The sequence below is a fragment of the Rhodnius prolixus genome, unplaced genomic scaffold, assembly GCF_049639745.1.
Source record: "Rhodnius prolixus isolate KJV_2025 unplaced genomic scaffold, Rpr scaffold_8, whole genome shotgun sequence".
NCBI classification, from domain to species: Eukaryota; Metazoa; Arthropoda; class Insecta; order Hemiptera; family Reduviidae; genus Rhodnius; species Rhodnius prolixus.
Window position 1 is genome coordinate 27,234,951 of NW_027411593.1, and position 17,166 is coordinate 27,252,116.

Here is a 17,166-nt window from a genome sequence, read left to right on the forward strand (position 1 = left end):
AAAATGAGCTGTATTAAAAATTTTCCTATCGGGAGAATTTATACTATAATTAAAATGTTTTTTATAATAACGGCCAATTAAATAGTCACAAAATTATCACTTGAAATTGTTTGAATCTGCTTGAAAATGTTTAGCAAACTGTATATACTTGTACACAATCTATATTATGTTAGTTGATCAATAATATTTTTTAAGTTAAAATAAAAAATCATTAACAACCTTAAAAATGGGTAAAAATGTTAGGTATTAAGTACAAATATTTAGCACGACGGCAGGGTATAATGAAAAAAAAAATCGTAACAATTTTGGGAAGTATGAAGACAGTCAACAGGCGGTGACTAAAATAGGCAGAATTGAGCGTTTCTTTTGCAATGTATTCCGCATGTGATCAGGCCTAATTTTACAAATTAATGATAATGGAGAGATTACCAATACGATTTTTTTGGGGGCAATGAGTAGAAATAGCTATTGAATACAAAAAAAAAAGACCGATTCCTCAATGCAGATTTTTGGGAATTAAAATACTTCTGTTTCTCAAAAGTGAACTAAGAACATTAAAATTTAGTGTACAACGAAAAAAAGTATGAAAATGTCAATTTTTATACGGAACTGGTTCACTGACGAAACGTATTTTACAATGCTTTATTTTTCAAAACATCTGGAGCGCTAATAAATTTACACATTAATCCTTTCTTCAGCGAAATCCTTCAATATATTGAAGGTAATGTAACTGTACTGTATGCTACTAACATACATATTAAACATAATTTTTTCCAGTATTGGTGCAGTACTACTGAAATGCAAAAAGAAAGGAGGAGGCAAGGATTAGATAAAATAGAATGCCAGCTAAGAGTTTAATAAATGCTTTAGAAGTTAATACAGAGTTTTGGCTTACTGCCAGAAACTTAAAACTGTAAATGACAGTAACACAAAATAAATGCTCGGCGGAATGTGAAATAAAAATAGCTGCATTAAAGCATATGATTGATACACATTACTATACCCAAAATCTGACTCTACCATTACACAAATATTAATTTAATAAATTCACCTTAAAGACAACTCATAATATAAAACACAATCCCAGACAAATGCGGTGGCACATAAGCCCATTGTTAGCCTGTACATAATTCTATCGAAGATTCCACCCTTTATAAAACTTGGATTTCCATCCTCTACGTTGAATCTACCAGCTTTAACTTGCATCTGTTTATAGCCAGGATGGACTTCTTTGAGTGAACTTCTAGAAGCAGATGAACTTACAATTGATCGATAATTGCGTGCAAGTGGAGTTAATGTTGACCTTAGTAAACTCATTTTCTGAAATTAAAAAATAAAAATTACAAAGAGCGTCACATGATAAATGAAAGATCTTTATGCGTTGAAATATTTATTTTCAAATACCAGTAAGGCGTTAGCAAAAAAAAAAAAGACAAAAGTGGAACATGTTTTTTTAAATAGTTTGAAAATTTAACGTCTCTTCAAAACTTTAATTGTACCACATTTGTAAAGAAACTCTTGTTACGTATTAGAGATGATATGAACTTAATTCTGAATAATAAATAAAGGTATTCTACAAAATTAACAACATTACATGATTTAGGTTAGAGTTATGTAATTAAAAAATGTGATGTTCTTAGAAAATATTATACAAGATCCTTTACATTCCATAATTCCAGCAAGGAATACACATTATTTGAATAAGCTTGATAGTTAATAAAAGAAGTAATTACCTTGTTATTTCTGTAATTCTCAAGTACAGACGAAGGTGACGTAGTTCACAGTACAAATACACCGCCCTTGCAACACTTTAAATCAGCTGATTCTAACTTGGCTTCTCAGAGCCGTTCATATATGGATTAGTTCATTGAATCAAAAAGATTCTTTTAATTCCCTCAAGTTTAGAAAATAGTAACTATTAAGCTAACCTGGTACAATATCAGATTCTGGTATGTTTCGATAAAAAGTGTTCTAGAACAATTTGGTATCACATATGTCTGAACAACTATTTTTTTAGTAAATTGGAGAGGAGAATAGAGCCAAGCGCGGTGCAAGTTTGGGAGGAATAAAGTAGATAATTGAAATACTTTGACAGTTAGCAAGTTAGCAACAAAAGCAACTAATTAGCACATAAAAAGCACTAAATTGTTTCCCAGCTTAAATTTTTTTTGTGGTGGGAAGACGGCAGCTTAATAGAGAGGGCTCAAATAATTGAATTTGTGGGCGAATGTTAATGATAGAATTCCGAAGGCCAGATATGTGCTTAACTCTTTTAATAATTTAATATTTAATAAGGATGTGCCTTTTTCCTCAAAATTACAAATTTATAATTCGGTGAGTAGAGCTGTAGTTACTGTGGGACGCATCTCCATAGATCTGCTTGGTAAAATAAGGGGCAGATAATTTGTTCAGACCAAACTTACTTTTGCTCCTGAAGCAGACCAACCGAATAATAATCGCGTTCTGAAAAGAAAATTAGCTAATGCTAAATTTGCTATCTATAATTCAAAGATTGAAAAGAAGTCCTAAGCTTTCAGAATTTAGAAGTCAAAGTAGTAAATGATAAGTCTAATTCACGTAAAAAAAATAATAAAAACCATTTCGCTTTGGTTCTGATTAATTCTATGGAAAAAAAGTATTCTGCGATTTTATTGGCCTATCATCAAAAAACTACCAATTTATTAATTGTGACAGGAGCTGGCGCAAATGTCTACCTCAGAAGTGGGGTATATATATATATATATATTTTAAGCAAAGTTTAGTTATTATTTGTAGGTGTATTTATTTTTTATTAATATAAAAAAATTGAGAATATTTTTGGCCCTTATTGATGCTTTCCATTATAGCGTTAAATCTTTCATCTGACTAATACTATATGCTCATTATTTCAGTTCTTAAAGAGGCAATTCCCATTTAAATGTTGCTCTTTCACTTTTTTGAATCAACGGTACCTTGTAGTTCCTTTCTACAGTTTAGATACATTATGATATGAGCCTGCCTCAAGTGATGACATCGTTTATTTGGGACTATTTAGATCAGATTATGTAATCTGTGATTTTAGAACATTTTTTTGTTTTTGTTTAAATATAATTCGATTTTATCAATATTATTTCAACTAGCAAAAAGTTTCCAAAAAATGCCTTTTCAATGCGATCCTTGTTCCAATTCTTTCGCACCCAGTCACCCAATCAAAAGACCTTTCAATTCTTTAACACTGTGAGGATTCCCTGACAGTCTCCATTACTAGCTTTTACTTAACTGAACTTTTATTTTTTATGAATACTGTCGTAAAAATAATGTCAGGAGCAATAAAATTGGAAGTCAATAAAAAATTTATTCTTTACCAATTTTTGCAATTTCATCTTTATTATCACTTAGAAGTGTCCAGCAGGAATGATATTTATTGTAAATATATAATATTTCTAAACAATATATTGATAAACATATGCATCTTATTTATTGCCTTGCTTTCAAACAAAAATATTTTATTTGATCAATATTAGCTTTACTTTAATACCAGTAATATTTTTAAAAGACTCTATTTGGTTTTATTGTGTTCTACTTGTGATAGTTTAGTATTCTGTGTTGGTAGAATATCGGTCGGATAGTAAAAGAAAGCTCACTATTTTTCTGACCGCTGGGAGCTTATTTCCTTTGTCAGTATTAGAGATACCCTTTCTTCATAACGCATACAAACCATTCTCTCTTGAACATCCTCCTCTCTACAACAGTTTACTACACTGATTGTACTCGATCGTGGCCAGAATTTCATCTACTAAATAAGAACTCATTTTTTTTTTTATTTATTTTTTTTTTATTGATGTATTAGGAACAATCATTGGTAAATTTTAATACAAACTTTATTGTCTTTAAGAACGCTGTTCGAAGGCTCCCATTGCCCTGAAAAATACTTTTAAATACCTCAGACATAAACGCACCTAAAATAAAATATTATATATCGGAATCTCGAAAGGCCTTACGGCAATTCTTCGTTTTTGAGAAATTTTAATAAAAGTAGACTTTGTAATACGTTAATTTTTTATTTATACTCAGGAGAACTGAAAACAATATTTATACTAATACTTAATTTTGAGATATTGTTACGTTATCACCCCTTTTTCAGCTATTTGGGGCTATTTTTTTCAACCAATCTTGAATTTTCGAATCTTGATCAACCATCAGTAGTACACTGTCTTCATTGTATTGTAATATACCTATCATAGTAGTTCCAAAGTGACCTATTATGGTCTTAATAGCATACATAATCGACATCTGCCTCATCTAATGATGCCACTTTAAGAATTCATAATCCGAAATCTAACTTACATCTAAAACTTACGTTTTTTTTTAAAAAACACTAAATAATAATAATAATTACAAATAATATCACTTGCATTTCTATTTGCAATTTATATTAAATTTTAATTCTGCCTTACTCTTTTCTAAAAGAATATTCGCAACATTTAAAACACCGCAAAAAATTACTGCAAGTAAAGTAAAGTAATTGCCTATTTTTTCCTGCAGGCTTTACGTCCAACGACCAATTAAAAAATACTGTATAATTAACCCTGTATTTATTTTTGTTAATTTTACATGCAGCATAACCATAAGTTCTATAAAATGAATATAATATATTTTTTTTCATTATCTTCTATTACAAACTAAAGACTTTCAATTCGATTTACGAGATTTTGGGTTGGTTAAAACGATTGTAACACCTTCGACATCAGAGCTGGATGTTTGGTAAAATACAAGTGCAATATAGGATATTTATAACAATGAATATGCTTTTTTCAAATTTATTGTTACAAATTGAAATTAATCCACACAAATGAAAACAAAATGAAGTAGACAAAAAATCTTGTTTTACCATTATTTTGCACTTTACTCACGTTTTAAAATATTTGTAGTAAATTATAACATGATATATTTAGTTATATAAAGTTTATTTTTGTATAGTTTCGGTAAAATTTTTTCCATATAAAACCTCATCAATGAAAATATTTTAATGCATAAGGAAGCACAAAAAAAAGTTTATGGTAATTATTTTTAAACATTATTTACATATTTTACTTAAGAGTCAGAATATATTATTTTTTAATAGTACAATCGTATTACAAATAAATGAGCATTTTATGAAATAAGCACATTCCAAATTCAGATCACAATACTTATCTGAACAAATTGTGTAAATACTTGAAATAATCGTATTATAGTAGGTAAATAGAAAAGAATATCTTTCAACAAATTAAATAATATTTGGAAATTAGTATAGCATGGATGCTGCTTGTGGAAGTTTAAGCATTGTAACTAATTTAACATGTTGCTAACTGCTTTGGCTTTAAGAAGCCCATTCTTGAGATTGAATAATCCCTAATTTACTTCAAAAACAAAAAATTGCTTTATTCTTTGATATTTGTCAATAATTTATTATTATTAATCTATAAAAAAGAAATCTCTACGGTTTCTTACTTAGCTTATAGAGGAAGCTTACTTTTTCTGAAGGATAGATTATGCTTACAATCTGCTTTTTAAATATTTCAGAGGATAACACTAACATTACAAGGTATTAAATTTAAAACGAGCATTAAAAAAATTATGCTAACGTTTGTTGATTGAATAAAATTATAGTTAAAAGCATTAATAACAAAAATTATAGTTAATAAGATCACAACAATCCTTTAAAAATTGTGACAGTTAAATTTGAGCTGCTTGTAAAATATAGAAAAATTACCAATTATAATTAGGTGCTCAGAAAGCGAAAAAAATATATTATACATGTTTAATGTTTTATATTTATTATATTTTACCCGTTAATGCTAGTTGGTGGAACAGTAAACCTCCTTTAAATCCACACTGATGGGTCTGATTTCTGAAGTTTTCACTTCTCACACCTGAGACTGGCACCAACTACCTTTCTTCAATGTAATCCCTTAATCTTGCCCATCTACTGTGTGTGTTTAACTTATAGTTGTCATTGATGAATACCAGAATAAAAAGAAAAAATAATTAAAATAAAATAAAAAAAATTGAAACTTTCAAATTCATTTTAACATAAATTTTACTCAAACTCATTAAATATTACTAAAAATTTATTCTCGCTACAAAAGATTAAAAATAAATAAGTATTAATATAAATTATTTATGAAATATTAAATAAATATATGGATTTTTCCAATTCTTTCATGCATAACTTTAATAGGCAATGCAGTAAAAAATGGAAGTTTCATCTGGCACTTGCGAAAATGGTTTTTGTTGTCGTTTAGTCAGTTAAATTAAACTTTGGATTCATTATCTGTAGCAACATTATTCTGATATCAAATCAAACTAATAATATACCTCTAGTGATAAATGAAAATTCGAAACAGGTCAGTGATACAATAAACATGCGACGGATAAAATTAACGATATTGAAATTATTGGTCCGGTTGCTGAGCTCTGTTCACATGATTATTATAAATTTTCAAGGCTTCAATGATTCCTGAAGTTTCTATTTAAAGGGTACGAGAGTGCTAGTTGAATAGCCCAAGATTATTTTAGGGTACCTACTTTTTCTGCTTTCAGGATTATTCTACCAACTCAGACCGGTGGAGCATCACCCAACGATAAAATTGTACAACACAACTTCACCTTCTCCTACGTTTATCTAATCTAATTCTGCTGTTTGCAAATATCTTTTAAAATATCTTTTTTATCTCTCAATTATTCATTAAATTTAATAAATTTCTATTTCTTAACAATTCCACCGCCGCAAGTGCCATCTATCGTCAATAACGAGTACTGGTAGAATGATTATGGTAAAGTTTTATTATGGTTAAATTATTAAAATGTAAAATAATTAACTAATTAGAACTATATAACACATTTACAACTTCTCTCATAATTATAAAATAACATAAAAATATTTATTCTTTAATAATTAGTACATAACGATTAGGAATTTATTATTTACTTGGCTACTTTAAGTTGATTCTAGAATTATAATTTATTTAATTATTAAGAACATAAACATGCTTACAATTGCTGAATAAAAGGAATCTGAATAACTATTTTTTCTATAAATGAATAAAACAAATTAATTAAATAAAACAAAAAACAAAAAAAACCAAGAGCAGTTTGAAAATAAATTCAACCAAACTACATACTCGTATTCTTCTAGAAATTAAATTTTATAAATCATGTTTTTCAAAATATTCAGCAGGAGTAGGTAATTGTAGGTTATTCTTACGAAATGGTATTTCTGATAAACGTTGGTCGATTGGAATCCTTTGGTCATATAATGATGGTGCTTGAAATATTATACCAAAGGTACCTCCTAAGCAAGCAATTGAGAACACCCATAAGAAAAATCTGTCTAGTACCATTGATATATATTTCCAATCTTCGACAATCTGAAAATAGAAAAAAATAGTGGATTTTTATTTTATTTTCATTTCATTGCTACTTGTGTAATTCACGTATACGAGGGTCGTTTGGAAAGTCCGTGCAAAAATAAAAACTACTTAATTTTTTGGGGTAAACCTTTTTTATTTTTCAACATAGTCTCCTTTTAGGCTTTTACACTTCCTCCAACGCTGCTCTAGTTTGTTGATCCCTTCCGAATAATAGGATTTGTCCAAGTCTGAAAAATAGCCATTCGTTTCTGCAATCACCTCCTCGTTTGAATAAAATCTTTTTCCCACCAGCCATTTCTTCATATTGGGCAACAAATAGTAGTCCGAGGGAGTCAAGTCTGGAGAATAGGGGGGATGTAAAACGAGTTGGAACCCTATTTCTATTAATTTTGCGACCACAACTGCTGAGGTGTGAGCTGGTACGTTGTCGTGATGGAAAAGGACTTTTTTGTGGGCCAATCGTGGGCGTTTTTCTTGCAGCTCGGTTTTCAAACGGTCCAATAACGATGAATAATATGCACCTGTAATAGTTTTACCCTTTTCCAGATAGTCGATGAGGATTATTCCTTGCGAATCCCAAAAGACAGTCGCCATAATCTTTCCGGCCGAAGGAACGGTCTTCGCCTTTTTTTTGGCGCAGATTCCCCCTTGGTAACCCATTGTTTAGATTGTTCTTTGGTCTCAGGAGTGTAGTGATTTATCCATGTTTCATCCACAGTGACGAAACGACGCTTAAAGTCCTGCGGATTCTTCTGGAACAGCTGCAAACCGTCCTTGCAACACTTCACACGATTTCGTTTTTGGTCAAGCGTGAGCAATCGCGGCACCCATCTTGCGGATAGCTTTGTCATGTCCAAATGTTGATGCAAAATATTATGTACCCGTTCATTCGAGATGCCCACAGCACTAGCAATCTCACGCACCTTCACTCTTCTGTCATCCATCACCATATCATGGATTTTATCAATGATTTCTGGAGTAGTAACCTCAACAGGGCGTCCAGAACGTTCAGCGTCACTTGTGCCCATATGGCCACTCCGAAAATTTTGAAACCACTTATAAACTGTTCTAATCGAAGGTGCAGAGTCACCATAATGTTTATCAAGCTTCTCTTTAGTCTCCTGAGGCGTTTTGCCTTTCATAAAGTAGTGTTTAATCAACACACGAAATTCTTTTTCGTCCATTTTTTGAAAATCACTCGACTTCCTCGATTCAAACGAATGCCAAACACAAAGAAATAGACCGATCTGGCTGAAACTTGGTGTGTGTTCTTCCAAGAGATGCTACTAACTAAACATAACCTCGATACGCGCCAGTAGTGCTATCTCTCTGACTTTGCACGGACTTTTCAAACGACCCTCGTACAACAGGCAAAGTATAAAAATATAATGAATTTAAATTCAGATGGGTTTATATCCCGGCTGCTTAGATTAGATTTTGGTACAATCATGCGTCTTAGTTGTCCGCACATTTTGTTTAGTTGTTTTCTTTAATTCTAGTGAGTTGGTTCCATGTGAGTCTACTGTCCAAGTAGAAACCCATGTAGCGTTCGAGATATGTATCGGATTGTTAAGTAAGTACCCATTTGGGCACGTTTTTCCGCTTAAATACGGTGAAAGTTATGCGAACACCTTTGTTTTAATTAATTTTTAAGCGCCAATTGGTTAAACGCCAGCTTTCGATTAGACTGAGAAGAAGGAATTGAAGGTTTCCAGGTGGTTCTGAGACAACGGTTCTCAAACCTGTGGGTCGCGACCCCGGCGGGGGTCGAACGACCAAAACACAGGGATCGCTTAAAGCCATCGGAAAATACGTATTTCCCGATGGCTTTAGCCGCTGTGAAGCCGCGCTACCGGCTGCAGCGACGATATTCAGCTGGAACGCACGCCGTTATGGCTGTTAATGTTATTTATTGGAATTAGTAATAAATATTTCTCAATATGCAGGGTGATTCATTTAAAACGCACCAATCGCTAATAACTTTTTAGGAAAGCGGAATTTCGAAAAAAACCCACGAAGTAAACTATATGTTTTTTTTTGTCTAGTTTTCAAATTTTCCACCCCCGATGATGTATCTTTATTTTTGACGGAGTTACGGCCAAAAACCTGATTGAGGTTTCATAAGGACCACTGGTTTTGACAATGATTATGAAAACTACATAAAAAACTGTGACGTTAATCCCGTTTCGATATCCCTAATATTTGTCGAGATATTTAAGATCAAAGTTACAATTCGTGAACGGTTTTCAATATTAATTTTCCACTAGAAATACACGTTTTGGGAGGTCCTCTGACAGCAAAAAATGTTATTTGTGACGCAAAGAACAAAAGTAATAGTAATTGAAGATTTTAAAACATGTAGTGTAATGTAATGGTTGTTGGTGAATCAGGATAAATTTGTATTATCATCAAATAAAAGCAATCATCACATCATTTTAATGCACCCAGTATGAGATTCTCGCCGCAATAGTAGGTCAAGAAGTCTTGCATAAGGCGTATGTTAAAATGATGTGATGGTTACTAGATGGTTGAAAACTAGACCAAAAAAACCATAGTTTACTTCGTGGGTTTTTCCGGAATTCTGCTCCCCTAAAAAGTTATCAGCGATTGGAGCGTTTTAAGGGGTTATAGGCAGTCAGAAATTTGAAAAAATCGATTTTTTTTTTTAAATATTAAAGTATAGTATCTCAGGAATGTTGTCCTAAAATTTCAAGTCGATCCGAGCAAAATTGTAAGAGTGAAAGTATTTACAAGCCCCGACCGTTCGAATTACCATCGCTGAGCACAGAGCTCAACTTGCTACGCGGGAGGCAAGAATCCTACGCAGTCAGCAGAAATCGGAAAACTTGGACATTTTGGAAGACATGGAGGACTTATTTTATGGGCCTGGAATCGATGACACTGTGAAAGTTGAAAAAAAAAAAGATTATCCAGGTTTTATTCGCAAACCTTTAACCACTGAAAACTTTAAACGCGTTTTTCTCAAAACTACGTTTTCAAAGTCGGTGGACACGATATCTCAAAATCTACTGCACCGATCTTTTTGAAATTTTACGTATTTCTTTTACACATATTAAAATCGTACTTGGACGAAGGATTTTTTTTTTCAATGAATAGAACTTGTTTTACAAACATAAAATGGTCAATTTTTTTAGTGAAAATCGTGACTCAAACTTTAAAGTCCCAAAAATTAAAAATTCAATTTTTTTCTAAATCCTTCGTTCAAGTACGAGATAAAGTCATCTACTAACGAAATCTTTTCGAAATTTTTATTTCAGATGACCCAGTCTCAAGATATCATGTCCACGAGAGGGTTGCATTTTTTTGACATGTTGCATTAAAATATTCGCCATTAGTACAATTATTATTAATTTGTAACGAAAAAATTACAATAAGTTCTTTAAACATAGACTGATATGACGCAAAAGTTCCCGAATAAAAAAGTAAACACTTTTTCCCCCCAAAAAAATTAAAAAAATGATTTTTTTGGCGCCTCTGACTGCCTATAACCCCTTAAATGGATCACCCTGTATAATTAAATATTGTTTTTGTGATTAATCACTATGTTTAAATTATGTTTGATTTGTAGCAATGAGAATCATAGCTGTAGCAAAATTACAGTTATGAAGTAGCCACCAAAATTATTCTTTGGTTTGGGGTCACCGCAACATGAGGAACTGTATCGCGGGGTCACGCCATTAGAAAGGTTGAGAACCACAGTTCTGAGAGAATGGCGTTGTCGTGTTAGATAGTGATTAAGTAAGGCGTTAGATTGGGTAGTAACATCTGCAATATATGCGATGTACAGGATGGGAGAAAGAATGCTGTCTCGTGGGAATTCCAGTAATCTGAATACTTCAATATGTGGTACTTTGCTGATGATTTATACAGGAGGCTAGAAACTCAATATCGGGAATGCAGTAGGATGAGGATAAATAAGAGGGATTATTTAGCTGTTGGTAACAGCAGGAATGAAAATCTCGAAGTACGTAGTGCCGAAAAATACTAACAGCAGACATTAGATACAGGAAGAAATGAGCAAGATAAGAGACCAATAGGATGCTTCTATTCAGTACAGTGGGAGCCACTTCCTAAAGAAACAAAAATAAAATAAGAATTTTCTATTCCATCATTGGGATGATATTGACGAAATGGGCTGAAACTTGGACTTCGAATAAGAAAGTATATTCAAGGATAAAGGTAGTAGGAATGAACTTCTGGAAGAAGAAATTCTGACAGAAATGGGAATGAAGTCGATGCGGGAAGGAGTCTTAAGATGTTAAAATATGGTATGTAACATTTACACCGTACGCCTATGAATAAATGGTTTGTGCAGATTAAGCAGTAGTTCATTCCCCTCAGAAGATAAGAGAGCATAACTCTGAAAAATGTGAGCTATGCAGAGATCTGACTTAAAGGCAATTCGATAAAATAAAAACGGAATAGTTAGTAAATCAACTCTTTCGCAAGTTATAAATCTAAACCTAAAATATAGCTCTAACTAATATCCATGAAGTACTTTTTAAATTATTTTAGTTAAAAATAAAGTCGAAACAGCACACACACACACACACACACAAAAATCTTTTATTTTTTGAAAGAAGTGGTGTAAAACATGAAAAAGTAGAGAAAAATAAAGTGTAGAAAACCTTCTGAGCCACATAAAGAATTCGATTTGAATGTAAATTAGTTTTGGGATTATTTTGAATATGTTATGGAAGTGAAGGACCATTGGGAGTTATCTGTTAATTCTACAATATTATAAATTTGGTCACGTTTTAGTATTGATGAATAACCTTACCACCATCAGCATTTTGGGTTTACATTGGTACTAAAATATAAATAAAATATTATAATAGTGAAAATTGTAAATATTATTTCCCTGATAGAAAGTTTTGTTACTGGTAAAAATCTGTCGAAAAAGAGAGAAAAGCTGGTTATTTAACGCAAACCAGATAGCGCTTACATTTTTTTTTTTTCTTACTAGACACAATTTTTTTCAAATAATAAGTTTTGCAATTCATTAAAGTATTTATATTTTTCCTTAATATACATAATCATTTTTAATAGGATGAAAAAATAAATGCCATTTCAGTCGAGTAAAATTTATTTTGCCGAGCTTTCGACCTAGGGACTAGGTCATCTTTAGGGCTAGTTTAGAAACACCAACCCTGAAATGTTAAAGTATTACTTTGTAAACTAGCCCTGAAGATGATCTAGTCCCTAGGTCGAAAGCTCGGCAAAATAAATTTTACTCGACTGAAATGGCATTTATTTTTTCATCCTATTGAAACTATAAATCAGTCACCAAAAACAATGAACAACAATAATCATTTTTTGTTGATCGATTAAGTTGTGGCGTTCCAAAATATCTTGACAGTTGGTTAAATATCAAAGGTTAGCACCAAGCGAAGTGAGTTTAAATCATCCCAAACTTGAATCAATAAAACATTGATACAAAATACCAAGTATATCAAATTACTATTCTAAAATTTCTTCATACTTTTGAACTTTGATTAAGTAAACAAAATTATTGAAAGTTAGTTCATATTTTTACTGTTTGATAATACATTTATCTACCACATATTTAGGGTGAAGGGACCAGTAATTGACTGGGCACCAGTAATTGACATACCAGATATAAACTGGTATTATAAGGGATATGAGCCGTTTTTAGTGGTGATTCTTTCAATTTCGTTATTGAGAAGCCTTTAGGCAGCAGTTCCAGAAAAATATTAATTATTGGAAGGTTCCTTGGTATCAGTGGAAGGTTATTTGTGTTAAAAGTTCAAAACCAAGGAAAAAACAAGCCGTTGCTAAGGAGGATTGATAAGAAAATAATTTTCCTTTTTTCTTATTTTTCGTTTATTTGTTCATATATTCGTGTGGTTATCAATGTTCTGTTATAATTAGAATTACTTGTAGATTTCATTTATGTAGTTTTTTTTTTAATTATAAGAAGCATTGAGGATTAAAATGGGGCTGTCAATCACTGGTCCTTGAAACGGCAATCTGCCCAGTAATTGACATGTATGTCAATTACTAGTCCTACAGCTTTTTTTTTGAAACCAGTGATTGACTTCCAGGGAAAATGATAAGATAGGTTGATAAATTTTATTATAATTAAAAATTCAATACATTGTAAAATAAAATCATTGATAAAAATCGGCAACATAAAATAAATAGTAAAACTTCCAACAAAATATGTTTAAATTAATGAATTAGCAAATGTACGCCTTATTTCAAGAGGGCATGCAGAATGATTATTCTGTACAGAACAACAATGTATGAACAACAAACTGGAATAGTCGAGATCGCCGAACAGTTTCACGAGGCCAACGTGAATGATAAAAACGACGCCCACTTATCGGAGTTTGAAAATCTCTCATTCTCCCTCAGTTTTGGGTCCTTGCCACATTCCAAAGAAGAAAGGGAGGAAATGGCTGAACCATAGAATTCCATCAAATAAAACGGCCAGGGGAAAAATGAAGCTCCCTCAAGAGAAGTACCAGGTGCGAAATTAAACATAAGTGGAGAAGTTGGTGACTTAGTGACGTTACACATTACTTACTTTTTAATCTAGTTTTTTTTTCATTGATGTTTCATTTATTTATTACTGTTGTAAGTGCGAATGCTTACAACCTGAGGCGGGACGCGATTAACGTGCACACAGTGTATATATAAATGAGCCCAACTCAGTAACTCAGTAATAATAAACAATCAAATACTGTTTAGATGCAGAAAATAAGAATGAATTACATTCAGATAGTTTGGTTTCGAAGCAAATGACACTGGCAGCACAGATTGTGGAAAATATTAGCGAAGCGCTCCAAAAGAAGGGAAGCGTAGGAGAAATTTGGTTCACTAGAAAGCGAACCCAAGGACGCGTAGATGCCATCAGTAGCAACGTTATAGGCGGAATGGATAAAACAAGGATGTGACCACATAGTCTAATCGGAAGTAGAGAGTTTGGTAAAGTGAGAACCAAAAAAAAATTCCCAAAAAGAGGTTTAAGTAACAAAATATTTAGCGGAAACTAAAGGATAAGAGAGCGGAAGAGTTGAGAGAAAGAGATAAAAGCGAGCCGACAGACATTGTGTACGATCTAACATGTATGTTAGCTAATATCTCCTTGGCACTATTGAAAGTAAGGGCTGTTATTCAAATTACCTGTCTTGGCTTGGGGAACTTAATTAAAACTGTCCAGTAGGACAGTTGTGTAAGGGTTGGTCGTCAAAAACTGCATAAAATAGCGTAATGTTGAAAAATATTAGATTATTTAGGTTTGCCTATTTAAAAACTGATTAATTATGAATAAGACCGATTTTTGTTATAAATCCAATTGAAAAAGTGATTTAGGTGATTTAAGTGATTTATTTAGATTTAAAAGTGATTTTGAATGCATATCTTATGTCGTTTCATGAATATATTTGTATGTCAATTACTGGTCCCACCCCATGTCAAACACTGGTTCCACCGAAAATTCGGTATGTCAATTACTGGGTCATTGACAAATTTTCAAAAAAAATCATTTTTGGTTGACATAAAGATCGAATTTACTGCTTTTAAAATATTAATAAAATAAAATACATCCTACTGGAGCGGTACAATTTTACAACCTACACCTGGAGCCAAAATAACGGAAGTTATTCTACCTTAAACTCGAATTTTTTCTTAAGCAGTCAATTACTGGTCCCTTCACCCTATTTCACGATTAAATTTCAATTCCAAGTTTTGACGAAATTAAACTTAAATTGTCACTCGAAATTTAGTTGAAAACCAAATAAAAAAGTATTTCATTAACCTCTTGATATAAACTGGCCACTTTTAGAAGTCATGTTAAATGTACACACGATCAATTTTACGAGGAAAGAATAATCCAATCTGAAATTTGCCAGAAAAAAAAAGTTTCCTGATTTTATCTCACTAAATTCACTGGGATTTGCCAATGTAAATCCCAACTCAGGCCAGAACTTTTTTCATTAGAATAAAGCAAAAAAAAGACCTTATGTGCCCCCACTAACATAACTTTCTCTTGCAATTCTTCAGGTTCTAGCACAGAATTTTGAAATATATTTAATTCTTAAAGCATCTAGATTCTAGATTGATTGCAAACATGTATCGAATGGTATTTTGGGGAATCCATGTTCTCAAAACACTCTAAATAATAATAATAATAGTAATAATAATAATTTTTTTTTTTGTTTTTTTTTTTTTTTTTTTTTTTTTTTTTTGCCGGGGAGTAAAATCTAATGGATACCAGGTGGGCCAGTCCTGGTGATGTGGGACTCACACCCACTAAAAACCTCCCCGTCTTCTAGCTAAACCTTCCACGGAACCGTTTACCACATTACTTCGTGGAAGGCCTTTGCTATTTGCCCTTTCGGGCTTCCGCATCTTTAGGCCACATCTACTCTTTCTCCCTCTCAAGTGGCACGGGACACTTGCTGGTGAGGGTGTGTGCTCTCCACGAACTTCTTCTTCCTCAGGACGTCCTCAACAAACACAGCCACTGCTGCCCATCCTCTCTCCTCGCGGAGCATTCTTTGAGTGACGTCCTCCGGGCTAAAGTCGCCTATTGCATCGGCCGCTCGTCTTCTTTCCACGCCCCACCGACTGCAGGCAAAAAAGACATGGTAGGCATCCTCCTCCACACATTCCTCGCAGTGGGTACATTGAGGTTCTTCTGCTTTTCCGATCCTATGGAGGTACTTTCGGAAGTACCCATGCCCCGTCAGGAACTGGGTAAGGTAATAGTTTACCTCCCCATGTTGCCTCTCGACCCACGGTTTGATGTTTCGGATCAGTCTCGCTGTCCAGCGTCCCCGCTCATCCGCATCCCAGCGCTCCTGCCAAGCATCCATCGTCCGGGCACGTTCCTCGCGCCTTTTTCTGGCCTTTGGCAATACCTCCGCTTTCCGTAGATAAAGGCGCCTACGCTCGACTGCCAGTAAGTCGATTGGGATGGTGCCCGCGACCACCATGACCGCTGGTTCAGACACCGTGCGGTAGGCGCACGCCACTCGCAAAGCGCCTCTACGCTGCACTCCTGCAATCCGCTTTCTATACTTCGTGAAGCGAAGTGCTTCAGCCCATACCTCCGCTCCATACAGCAGAACCGAGCTCACCGCTGTCATCAGCAGCTTTCGCTTGCTCGGTCGTGGGCCATGCGTGTTTGCCATGAGCATCGCCAATCTGCCTGTCATAGCCGCCGCCTTATCCGCCACATGCGCTATGTGGGGCCAGAAACTCAACGTAGTGTCTATCATGACCCCCAGATATCGGATTGCCGGCTTTGTGAAAATCTCCACTTCACCCACCATAATAATAATAAATGGGGAAGGGATTAGCTATGCGGTTAGCGTATTGGACTCCCACGCGGAGATCCCGGGTTCGAATCCAGCTGCTGACCCTTAAATTTTCTCTTCCTAGGAGCTTCTTACAACTCACTGTCCGGTGATAGACAGTGTTGTTTGTAACGAGAGAACACTGTCCGGAGGCCGGCAGTGCACTGGAAAAAGCTCTGGGCGCTAATAACCTCAGCTGTTGATGCGCAAAAATAATAATAATAATAATAATAATAAATGGGGAAGGGATTAGCTATGCGGTTAGCGTATTGGACTCCCACGCGGAGATCCCGGGTTCGAATCCAGCTGCTGACCCTTAAATTTTCTCTTCCTAGGAGCTTCTTACAACTCACTGTCCGGTGATAGACAGTGTTGTTTGTAACGAGAGAACACTGTCCGGAGGCCGGCAGTGCACTGGAAAAAGC

The 17,166-nt window shown here is 33.7% G+C and overlaps 1 protein-coding gene across 2 annotated transcripts in view; it reads right to left on the bottom strand.

Moving 5' to 3' along the window:
- Window positions 1-835: 835 nt before the first annotated feature.
- Window positions 836-17,166, bottom strand: part of nAChRbeta2 (nicotinic acetylcholine receptor beta2) — a 53,010-nt gene continuing 36,679 nt past the window's right edge. The window contains exons 11-13 of one of the 2 annotated variants that reach the window (XM_074122099.1): window positions 7,229-7,391; window positions 1,734-5,964; window positions 836-1,320 (exon numbers count right to left, since the gene is read on the bottom strand). In XM_074122099.1, the coding sequence (XP_073978200.1) occupies window positions 5,948-5,964; window positions 7,229-7,391 (180 nt within the window). In that variant the 3' untranslated portion in view covers window positions 836-1,320; window positions 1,734-5,947. Of the gene's footprint in view, window positions 1,321-1,733; window positions 7,392-17,166 lie in introns of both variants that reach the window. The other variant, XM_074122098.1, reaches the window with a different exon arrangement.